General features: G+C 41.8%; 1 protein-coding gene across 2 annotated transcripts in view; it reads left to right on the top strand.

Moving 5' to 3' along the window:
• edil3a (EGF-like repeats and discoidin I-like domains 3a) overlaps positions 1-12017 on the top strand; it is a 140184-nt gene that overhangs the window by 73097 nt on the left and 55070 nt on the right. For both annotated transcript variants that reach the window (XM_076270749.1, XM_076270747.1), the window contains exon 5: positions 4912-5025. In XM_076270749.1, the coding sequence (XP_076126864.1) occupies positions 4912-5025 (114 nt within the window). The remainder of the gene's footprint in view (positions 1-4911; positions 5026-12017) is intronic.

The following is a 12017-nucleotide window of genomic DNA, read 5'->3' as shown; positions in this document are numbered from 1 at the left end:
GTTTGTTTTGAAAGCTTCAACTTGTTGAGTAGGCTAGTTGCCGGTATCCCAACTATTATTCTATGCATTTATATACATTTTTATCATCAAGTCTCTTCCTTTCAACCACATCTGTTTGTATGTTTAGTCAGTATTTATGGGAAATGTTGGGACCAGTTCAAAGTTGTGTAAACTCAGGGGCACTCAATTAAGTTGCAGTCCATTCAAAACTTGGTAGCAGTAGAAATGAAATTCACATCATCTGGCTGCACTAGTTTTGTTTGACCTTGGTGGCAGTTTCAAACCACAGTGCTCATCAGGTTGCTATGGCAATGCGTGTGTCTATTGAATGTGAACAGTTTGCTCAGTTTTTCCCAGACTGTTCGGCAGAAACCCGCTGATTATAAGGTCTAGTCATTACTCCTCATCACTGTCCGTTCACTCCTCATTATCCTTCTGCTGCGTCTCACTCTTTTACGCAGACTCCAATAGAACTCTTCACTCCATGTCAAAGAGTGATTTGAGAGCCACATTGTTAACTTGCTTGAATGAATGTTGTGAAAGTATCACTCACACATGTTTTTTTATTTTATTTACACGTCTGCCTCAGTGCACCTGTAACAGATTGCAGGTGTTGCAGGTCTTTTCCCTGTGACTTTAAGGGTGTCATTCATTTTCAGCAGGGAGTGAGGTTTTGTATTCATGCCAGCTATATTTTATTATGGTTTTAATGAGATTAAGTGCTTGACATTATTGTTGGATTCTCATACCTGGAGACTTGGAAGAAGACTCCAGTACTATAGACTCTGTGGAGAAATGAGCCAATACATTATCTTACTGACACATGTGTTTGTCAGTGAGCATCAAGAGCATGTTGAGGGACAACAGTGTTGCCCTTGGTTGGCCTGCAATTCCACAGTGTCTTCTACTCAGTAGCATGACACCATAGCCGCCTGATGAGCTTGTCTGGTTTCCATCCACCCGGCGAGGAATGCTGTCGCCTCCCCAGCGGCCAATCAAAAGGGGGGGATACACCTCGAGGTGTGCTTTTGATCCGACTAATTTATGTGCCAGGACTTGGGAGCGAGCGAGAGACAAGAGATAGAAAGAGAAGGAGAGAGAGAGAAAGAGAGAGAGAGAGAGAGAGAGAGAGCGCTGCGGTGGGCTCTTGTGAGGAGAATACCAATGCACCGCCTTTTGTGTCTGTCTCCCTAGCTTAAGCCCTGCGTCCTCCTCACTTTTGCTGGCAGGTGACGCAGACACCCCTTTTTTCTTTCCTCTCCTTCTTCTTCTTCATCTTCTCTTTATTCTTTCCCCAGCCGGCTGAAAGCAGAGGCACAGGGATGGGGCTCAATCTCGGAGCTCAGTTGATGATTCCCCTATTTTCATTCTTACTTGTCTCTCTTAATCCCCTCCTCAGCACAAGACAACAGGGAGATTCTCATTGAAATGCTCCTCCATTTCCCAGTGTGACGGCTTTAGGGAGTCATAAAACCAGCATAATCATATTACATGTCTGAAGGGGGGCTCTTCCTAGGAGACTGTGAGCAAGAGACTTTGTGCGGTGAGAAAGCCGTGGACTTTTTGTAAAAAATGTTTTTGAGTGTGGTATTGCGTGCTGTGAAGGGTCAGTGATTAGTGGACTCATTGATGGCACAGTCTGTAGACTTGGACCGGAATCAGTTTCCTTATGAATCTGCGTCATACCTTGGGTCCTATAGCAGTGGCTGTGTGAGTGCTGGTGGTATTCTGGTGTGTAGGAGGTATGCAGATATGCACAGAGCATACTTCAGAGAGAGAGAGAAAGAGAGAGAGAGAGAGAGAGAGACAGAGGGAGAGAGAGAGAGACAAATTGCTATTTGTGGTGCTGAAATATAGGCCTTTGCATATTCCCAAATGGATTTGACAGCAAGGAATTTCAAAATAAAAATGTGTTTAATTTCATTGTTTATTTATTTGAGATGTTAGTATACTGCAGAAATATATGGAACAGTGGTATGATGATACTGCATACTGTATGCAAGGCATGACACAGAGTTTTATTACAGTTGATGTATCCATGATTTATTGCCCAAAACTGTAACATTTTACTTCCTAATTCATGACTATGGTTGTTAACCCTTTAACTGGCACACCATGATAAAAGTGATGTTTTTTTTGTTTCTTTTATCTTGCTCTATTAGGCTGTAGTATGAAAAATCTGTGATTTTTTTTTTCAAAGGACCCTCCCATTCAATTTCTATGAACCTCTACCAAACGGTTGAAGTGCCAGTTTATGGTAAAAGTCAGTTATCTGACTTTGGCATGAGATTATTGTGTTTTACTGAAAGTTTTTTCCCCAAAAAAAAGTGGTATTATCTTGTAGCCCTGGTCCCAGAGTTTAAGAAAAATCATGTTAACAATAAATAAACTCATTCCCACTGTACCTGCAGACCACTTAAGTAAATTTACAAAATAAATGAATGGGATTCTATGGATTTAGGTGAAGAATGTGTACACATAATACATTTTGGTCTGTGCCATGAAGAGAAAACTGATTCAACTATATATCCCATATGTTTTCCGAAAGCTTAGACCCTCAGGATGTGATCTAACATGACATGAGACATGTCCCACCCTCCTCATTAGTATGCTGCTCATGCATTACACATTGGGTATTGGTAAATCGGGTATACAGTGTATGGCTGATACCTTTAGGTCTGTGCCATTTAGGAAAAACTGGTTCAACTATATCAGTGGTCCCCAAACTTTTTCTTCCGAGGGCCAGCTCACTATGCCTGGCTCCAAGAGAGGGCCAGAGACTCGGAGTAGTTCTATATCAGTAACCATAAATAGCTTAGTGCTGTGAACAACAGCAGTCTACCTTAGTTGAATATTCTATTACATTTAATCATAGGCTATTGCAATTTAATACCATTGTTAGCTGTGTTTATATTGTCATCATGCCATATCAGTGTAAAATTAAATAATACTAATAAAAAAAAAAAACGTTTGCATTCCCAAAAGTATTAGCAGGGAGTCCCAAGAGTATAAAAAATGTGTGAACTCTGAATTCTGTGTCTTTGCATACACAGCTCAAGTTGTGAATATCCTACAAGTAATTTAAAGTTCTCAAACTATGAGAATTTTATGAAGTGCTGAAGTGGTCTGAAATGACCACCATTCTAACTTTCAGTCACCTGATGAGAACTTTGTGAACTCTTTGTATGAACATTTGAACGAGTGAATAAAAAATAGAAATAATTATCCAAGAAAGTCCCAGAAATATGACTTGAATAGAAGTTAGTTAGTTATTAACAATTAATTGATAAACGTTTAAAATACTTTGAGCACCGATGCAGTCAGCATAGGCCTCTTACATTGTTTGCAGGTAGGCCTACATGTCATTCCGTTTTCTATGGCAAACGCAAAACAGCGCCAAAACAACCACCGGTGGACAAAAAGAGTATTACATGTGCACTTTTAAGACTCGCCATAGAGAATGAATATGGGAAATTGCGGAGGTTTTAGTTTGACGATGTTGTACTCCCGTGCAGGCCAGATGCTATATACTACGGACATGTTTTGCGGGGCCACCCAAAATGAGGTGGCGGGCCGTATCCGGCCCGCGGGCCGTAGTTTGGGGACCACTGAACTATATAAACCATATATTTTCTGAAAGCTTAGACCCTCAGGATGTGATCTAACATAACATGAGACATGTCCCACCCTCCTCATTAGTATGCATATAGTTGAATCAGTTTCCCCTTCATGGTACAGACCAAAATGTATTGAATTGCATTGAATTACATAGCTAATAAGCCTATTTGATATATTTCATGCGTATGCATGCTTTTTAAACATATATCTGCTGTGTTTACAGTAGTAGTATATATTTGAAAACAGTATATAATGGTTAATATGATTAATTCATAAACTTTGACATGTTTTCTAGTATTATCTATATGGACCTGACTTTTACCATAAACTGGCACTTCAACCGTTTGGTTGAGCATGTTTTCAAAAAATTATTTGACCATGAAAATATGTATATATGTTTAATGTAAGTTAATACATGTGTTATTCCACTTAATTTTAACATAATAATGAAGAAAAAAAAGTCTTAATTTTGAAAACTTGGTTGATGTGATTCCACAAAATATGGCCGAAATCGCGTAAATTAATTTTTAAAATCGCGTATGATGAGAAGGTGTGGCCTTCGACATTACAGAGGTACTGAGCAAATATTTTGTGCTTAGCATGTAGTACTCAAGTGGTAGATATGGCTCCATATGTTTGAACTCAAAACAGTTGGATTTTTTGGTAAGATATGGTGTATTAAAGTGTGCTCTACCAAACGGTTGAGCAGGCAGTTAAAGGGTTGCATGTTACGGTATTCATTCAATTCCACTTTAAAGCTAAACTGAGAAAAGAATGAAGTGGAAACATACAGTATGAAATGCAATTCTTTCCATAGTTGGTGTATACAGTCAATATACCCTGACCAATCTCAAAGCATTGAGGGGAGGTGGGAGGAGCCAGTTGGTTATGCTATACACACACCAGGATATGGCCCTGCTGCCCTTAATTGTTGCTCAATTTGCATAACTTACTGAGCACAGGGCATTCTCATTAGACAGGCACATGGCTATTCCCATCAATAGTCCGGTCACCTGCTGCAGGTAATTTGATCAGATCCTATTTGATTTATTAGCACAGCAGTGTTTATCCACGGCGCCTGAATGAGTGCATCTGGGGGAAGGCAATATTAAATAACAAACAGCGCAAATTCAATAAATACCTCATCTCAGTGCATCCAAATGAGAGAGAAAGCCTTGCTAATTGCCTTAGTGTCCGCTTCAAAGAAAATGACTTTTGTCTGAACCCCCCCATTCTCTTTCTCTCCCCACCCCATCTCCACCACCCCCGCCCCCCTCTTCTTGGCTCCTACAGATGTTAATGAATGCGAAAGGGACCCATGCAAAAACGGGGGCATCTGCACGGACCTGGTTGCCAACTACTCCTGTGAATGCCCAGGGGAGTATATGGGGAGGAACTGCCAATACAGTAAGTGTGCTAATCCCCCCCTTCTTCACACAGTACTGTCTGCCTGTTGTTCCATGTCTACCTCTGTAGATTGTGGATTGTTGAGTTTTCTCAAGATTTGCCGTAGCAATGTGGTCTTCTCTGTTTTACCTTTGTATTGCTCTATCTATGTGACTTTCTGTCTGCATAGTTTGCTGTCTATATAGACGGCCATTGTGTAAATTGCTTTGGAAAATCCATGGCCCTTGAAAGGTATCTGAATATAAAAAGAGAGGTATAGGTATAGGCAGATCAAGGTTTTCTCTATGGGCTGGAACAAGCAGTGCTTCACAATAGATAATAACATTCCTACCACATGCCATTTCATAACCTCACAGTTTATTTTGTGAACTTTAGTCATGAAGTGAAATACCAAAGGATCATAGAAGGCTGGTTTATATTTATTTTATACATGAATGCCTGGGGTTTCACTATTTGAGTTTCAAACAATTTATATATTTTAGAAAAAATAAGTAGCATCTCTCGTAATACCACAGAGAAATTTGGTTATACGGTATATTGATTTTGAAAATTATATTTACTTTATATTACTGGTCATTCATAGTAGATTGTTTTACCCTTAATATCACATAATATTTGTTTTTTATAATAAAACATTTAATTGTATTCTAGGGCTCTCAGAAAACTCCACACACACACACACACACACACACACACACACACACACACACACACACACACACACACACACACACACACAGAGAGACAGACAGACAGACAGACAGACAAACATAGTAAATGTAATTTGTCACAGAGGCAGAGTGTGTGTCATGCCATGTGACTCACAAGGCATCACATGTGCAAGGACCTGGATAAATCAGAAATGGAGTCATTGGACAAGAGCTCTGGCAAACAGTTATACATCACCACAAACACTATAGAAGCCCTGGGGGGCATAAACAGTATGTTTACATTCCAATACTACTACAACTGATCCTTTCCCTTTCATCTGTTGGTCTTATCCTGAATCGCAACAGTGAGGTGTCTAAACTGGAAACTGGAGAGTACGAATCAGTATTTTAACAAATTAATGTTTCGGGTTATGCTGGACCCAGGTCTTGAATGTAGGGGTCACTAAAAGTCTAATTTGAGGTCACAGTGGACGCAATGCGTATAATGTTTTCAGTATCACTGACGATCACCTTGGCTTGTGGTCATGCCAGACCAACAGCAACAAGAAAATTAGTCTGTGACTGTGAAAAATCAATTTAATTTAGTTGCATCGGTCGTGAGCCAGTTGCAGGAGAAAATATCACAGCTTCCCACAGGAAAAGGGCACTCTCACTATTCAGACCTACTCAATTCTGACAGACGCAGACATAAAGCCAGGAGATCGCGCTCACGGAGAGGGCATATGGGATCGGTGGAAAGGGAAGTCGAGTTTTCTTGTGATAGAAAATTAATGATTGCTACAACTTTATTTCATTGTAGAAACCCTGAATTCAGGCCCCATTTAAGGGCTATTCACTGTGTTTTGCATCTGCATTATCTACTGTGTTTTTACAGTGTCACAGTCACAGAAGAAATAACACAAAAAATACTTTATACTTGACAATATGAACCCTCAGTACTACACAATCATAGATTAATTTCCCAGGCTGCACCTTTTGACCTAGTTAATCAATCAGTGATGAACCCTATGTGAACAGAGCTCCTAAACAAGGGCAGGCAGCTGCCACGCTATGGGCTACTGGCAGGATTAATTGAGGGCTGCGTCGTCTAGATAGCAACCTTTTGCACAGAGAGAAATGTCACTTCAATTTGCCTTGACATTTAGAGTCTGCCAATACATCAATCCTGATGTGCGACTGACATAAACATATTGTCATAGTGTTTGCATGTTTGCTCGAGCCCCCAGTGTGTAAGTTTTTCATTGTTTTTTTTTTTTTGTTTGTGTTGTTTTTCCTCCTAAATTGAGTAGTCTCTGTCATCAGGAAAGTGACAGGATAATTAAGGATATTTCCTTGCTATTGTTGCATCTGTGCCACAGAAGTTTGATGGTGTGAGCACCTCATTGCTGATCATCTCTCATTACTGCATGGTGCCTCAGCAGTGGACTAGTTGGGTATTTAATGAACTACTCTGTACCCAACCATATTCTATGTTCTTGAAGGTCAAAATTCCATGATGCCATTTAGTCGTACAGTTATATTTTATATGTATGATGAAGACATACACATATCTATATGGATCTATTTTAATGTGTTTTCTCAAGGGGTCAAACCCATGACCTTGGAGTTGTTAGCACCTTCCTCCGCCTGCTCATGTACAAGAACCGAGCAATAACTTGCTAAATGCACCATGAGGATAGACTACATGAAGGATCTTCTGAAGCTTTCTTTCTTTTTTTGATCAGTCTCTGGTTTTATTTTCGTCGGATCCCCTCAGAAAAACAATGGCAGTCCAGTGGTTTATAAACTGCCTGCGTTTGCCCTCTGACTGAGGCACGAAGACACAAGAGAGATGTGTGGAAGGCTACATTCAGTGTGTGTGTGTTAGAGATGGTGTGTGTGTGTGTGTGTGTGTGTGTGTGTGTGTGCGTGCGCGCGTGCGTGTGCCCGTGTGCATGCGCGTGTGTGTGTGTGTGTGTGTGTCTGTGTGTGTGTGTGCGCGCATTTCAGGGAGAGTATGAGAGAGTAGGATATAGTGACAGAGAGTTAGAGAGAGGATGTGTGTGTGTGTGTGTGAGAGAGAGAAAATAAAGACAGAGTGAGAGATGAAGAGAAAGGAGAGGGAGAATGACAGAGAGAGAGAGAAAGGAGAGGGAGAATGAGAGAGAGAGGGCGGATCACGTGGCTGTGGCCAGACCTGCAGAGCCTCCCAGAGAATACTGAAGGCCCTCTGCCGAGAGACACAGAGAGCAGACGAGGACAACGCATCCAATGAGACCTTTTTTAAGAGGCGGAGGGCGAAGGGAGGAGTTTAGCTAGGTTTATATATATATATGTATTTATTTTATTTCCACTGGACACCGAACACAACAGAACCCAATGACTTTCACAGCTATTAAAAGTGCCTCTCTCAGGACTGATGTGAACTTGGCTATTGTCCTTCCTTCCAGTAGTTGGAGTGATGTTGTATGTGCATCAGTAATCTCAGCCACATGGTGAATTGTCCCCAACTTAACCTTATGCTGTCCCCCTTACCTTACAAAAGACATGATAGCCAGCTGTTTCAAGCCTAATAACTTCAAGATAGTTTTATTGGAGTGAACGGCCTCTGTAATGCAGTTTAATTCAGCCTCATGTGTTTATATAACATGGCGCAGCTAGATCCCCAAGCTTGAGCGATGTAGAGCAAGCACTTACTGTCAGTGTGTACGGTACATAATAATAATAATAATAATAATAATAATAATAATAATAATAATAAAACCAAAGGTCGCTTTACATAGTAGGAAGGCAAGGAAACATAACAACAAACAAACAAAAAAATACAACAAAGGACAGGCACGAAGAGGTTGGGGGAGGATGTAGGGTGGAGCAAGGTTGTGTAGGGCTTTGAAGGTGAGTAGTAGTACTTTGTATTTGATGCGGGACGGAACTGGTAGCCAATGGAGTTGATGGAGAATAGATAGATAGATAGATAGATAGATAGATAGATAGATAGATAGATAGATAGATAGATAGATAGATACTTTATTGATCCCCAGGGGAAATTCAAGATAGGGGTGATGTGTGCTGATCGTCTTGTATGGGTGAGGAGCCTGGCTGCAGAGTTTTGAATATATTGTAGTCTTTGAAGGGATTCAGTGGGGAGACCAAGGAAAAGGGAGTTGCAGTAATCTAGACGGGACATAATGAAGGTGTGAATCAAAGTCTGTGCATCACTAACAGAGAGGAAGGGTCAGAGGCAGGCAATGTTATGGCGATGAAAGAAGGCAGTCTTAGTGAGTGATTTGATATGAGGATCAAAGCTGAGGGTGGAGTCAAGCTGAATGCCAAGGTTTTTAAAAACAGGGGTAGTGGACAGGTGAACCATCAATGTTGAAAGTGAGACTGGGAGATTTGGTGAGGATGCTTTTAGGGCCAATCAGCAGAATTTTGGTTTTGTCTGTGTTGAGCTTTAGGTTTTAGGAGTTTGTCCACAGTCCTGAATAGGGTTGTATTTGTTATCAACTACTGTATATGTCAGTTTTGCACAGAGAGAAGTGTATCCATGTTTTAATGACATGATGGCATACAATATTCCAACCTCATATTGCGGTGCCTTCTCTTGGTTGACTCCCACACAATATCAACTGGTATGTGTGCGCACACACACACACACACACACATTACTTACTGTAGCCATACGCCTACACACAGACTGTTCACTGTTTACACTAAAACCATGCACACCCAATGCCACACAAATCTCTTTCTCATGTACACTTACACCTACAAACATAACACACACACACACGCTCATGTAAATATACTCCAAAAAAAAAATCCCACACCTAAGTCATACATCTTCACTTTGGGCTGTCCTTACCACCCCCATCACCACACACACACACACACACACATGCACACACTGACACACACATATATGCACACACACGCACACACACACACACACACACACACACACACACACACACACACACACACACACACACATACACACACCTCTCTCTGTCAGCCTGGCTGTGGGCCTGTTAACTCACCAAGCCCACAGGTAGGCTGGGCTCACTGAGTGATGTGCCTATGGTATCAAGGATGGATGGCGTGGCGTGGTGTGGCGTAGTACGGCGCAGCGGCATTAGTGATGGCAGCTGTCAGCAGGCTGATGTATGGCTGCTGGGTCGGGATGTCGGAGGCCCCCGGAGCGGCAACCACAGCTGGCACTGCGGCCGGCTGGCGGCCGGCTCATTAGAGCAGCAGGGTCATTGGGCGCAGGCAGAGGCCGAGCGGGGCCGGGGGATGGCCGGGGGAAGGGGAGGGGTGGGGTAGTGAGTGAGATGAGGCACTCGGAAGGAGTGTTGTGTGTGTGTGTGTGTGTGTGTGTGTGAGAGAGAGAGAGAGAGAGAGAGAGAGAGAGAGAGAGAGACAGAGACAGAGACAGAGAGAGAGACTAGTATGTGGAACATGTGGAACATGTGGAAAATATTATGTAATGCTTGAGCTACTGAGATCTCCATTACACTTTGTCATAACTGTAGTTAATCAGTTAGTTGGTGTGTGTGTGTGTGTGTGTGTGTGTGTGTGTGTGTGTGTGTGTGTGACAGAGAGTGTGTGTGTATGTGTGTGTGTGTGAGAGAGAGAGAGGGGGGGGGATTGTGTTTTTTTTGTATGTGGACATAAGTGTGTCAGAGTGTGTGTGAGCATGCTGTAGTTCATGTTTGTGTGTACCTTTTTGTGTTCACTTTCTGTATTCAGTAGTTTGTCTCTACCTAGTGAGTAGGAACCCTTATGATTCATGAGCAATTCATATTTTAAATGTAATGTCTTCAGAGAATGGAATATGCTAATGCTAATTGGATTTTCTGTTGGAGGCGAAACTCTGAGCTTCCATCTGTCATTTTACAATTAAAGGAAGCCTGCATTACAATAATACAAATAGACAGAGGATTACTTCTTTGACTATAATCATATTTATCAGAGCTCAGTACAACGCCAGTGGATTGTTTCAGAAGGATGCTGCCCTGTTTTGCAAACCATGTTAGTGTTATTGGTGCTGGAATGTCGCTTCAATTAGATGGTGATATCTCCCCTTACGAAACACCAATAAGGGAGGGAAATGAACACTGAGAAAATATTTCTACGTCTTCAGAAGCTGTGTGATCTGAAGTGCAGATTAAACAAACTAAAAAAAAAGGCAGACTAAGAAAAGTGGTATTGTTTTGACACTCTTCAAGCCGGGAGGCTGGGATTTTTCCACAGAGAGCTATCCGGCTCAGAGTGTGTCATGCATATAGGTGTCATAAGTTTATCCTGTGATGTGCTTCTCTTTGATTCCTCTCAAACTGCTTTTTGATTGAGGGATAAAACAGGGATGTGCAAGTGTGTGTGTGTGTGTGTGTGTGTGTGTGCGTGCATGTGTGTGTGTGCGGGGAGATTTCCTTTAGTTCTCCAAACAGAACCATGGTGCAATTGAAACACTTCCCTCACACGCCTCTTCAGAAGCCCTCCTTCAGCGCTGGTTAGCATTCATGGTCCTGTAACAGGGAAAGTGCAAGGAATGTCAAGGCTCAAATGGAATTGAAGTTGTATCTCAACACAACGTCTTATCCATCAGTAAACCAATTGCAAACCCCCCCACCCCCACCCCCTTGCAAAACCATTTTCTCTTGTGAAAAAGGTTCAAGAAAAAAATAACCTAATGAATACTGTTATTTGACTTCTCAGTCGCCACAAGACAATTTCATTATTTGCAGAAGATGAGAATGGATATAGGGCAGGAAAGGTTCACCAGGTATGGAAAGCTCCCATAAATGTGTATGGCCTGGCCGATGGAGAACATTGCAAAAAAATGTGTTTTGAGGGAAATATCGAGGGAAAGCCATCAACATATAGATGCCTGCGAGACAGGTTTGTGATTAGGTTTTATATAAATGTTCCCATTCTGTATAGGACCCATGTAATTGGGCCATATAACAAACGGTCTAAGGGTCTAATGCGATAGTCTGTAATAATGATGTTTTCATCCATGTTGTTTAGCCTTCCATTCATTGTTATGTTGCACTTTCTTCCATTTTAGGCAAACAGTAGCCATGTTTTGTCTGAAATGCTGTCACATCGTCAGCGGGGTCAAAGGTCACCAAGTGACAGCTCAGCAAGTCGTCAGTATTGACATGCCCTAACAGTGGGGCAAACAGTTGTAGGGGAGTGAGATGACAAAATGCAGCGTGTGACAGTACCAAGCTTCTTTCACACTTCTAGCAGTCTGACCGCTTAAGTGAACATATCGCTGGCTCTCAAGAGAACAGCGAGTTCATGCATGCAGTGTTGCTTGCGTGCTTGTGTAAG

Source organism: Alosa pseudoharengus, unplaced genomic scaffold (genome assembly GCF_046254945.1).
Source record: "Alosa pseudoharengus isolate Yale_2024_CS ecotype anadromous, Long Island Sound unplaced genomic scaffold, YU_APseudo_1.1 YU_APseudo_1.1_scf_6, whole genome shotgun sequence".
In the NCBI taxonomy this organism is placed as follows: Eukaryota; Metazoa; Chordata; class Actinopteri; order Clupeiformes; family Clupeidae; genus Alosa; species Alosa pseudoharengus.
This window is presented reverse-complemented; position numbering and strand designations above follow the sequence as displayed.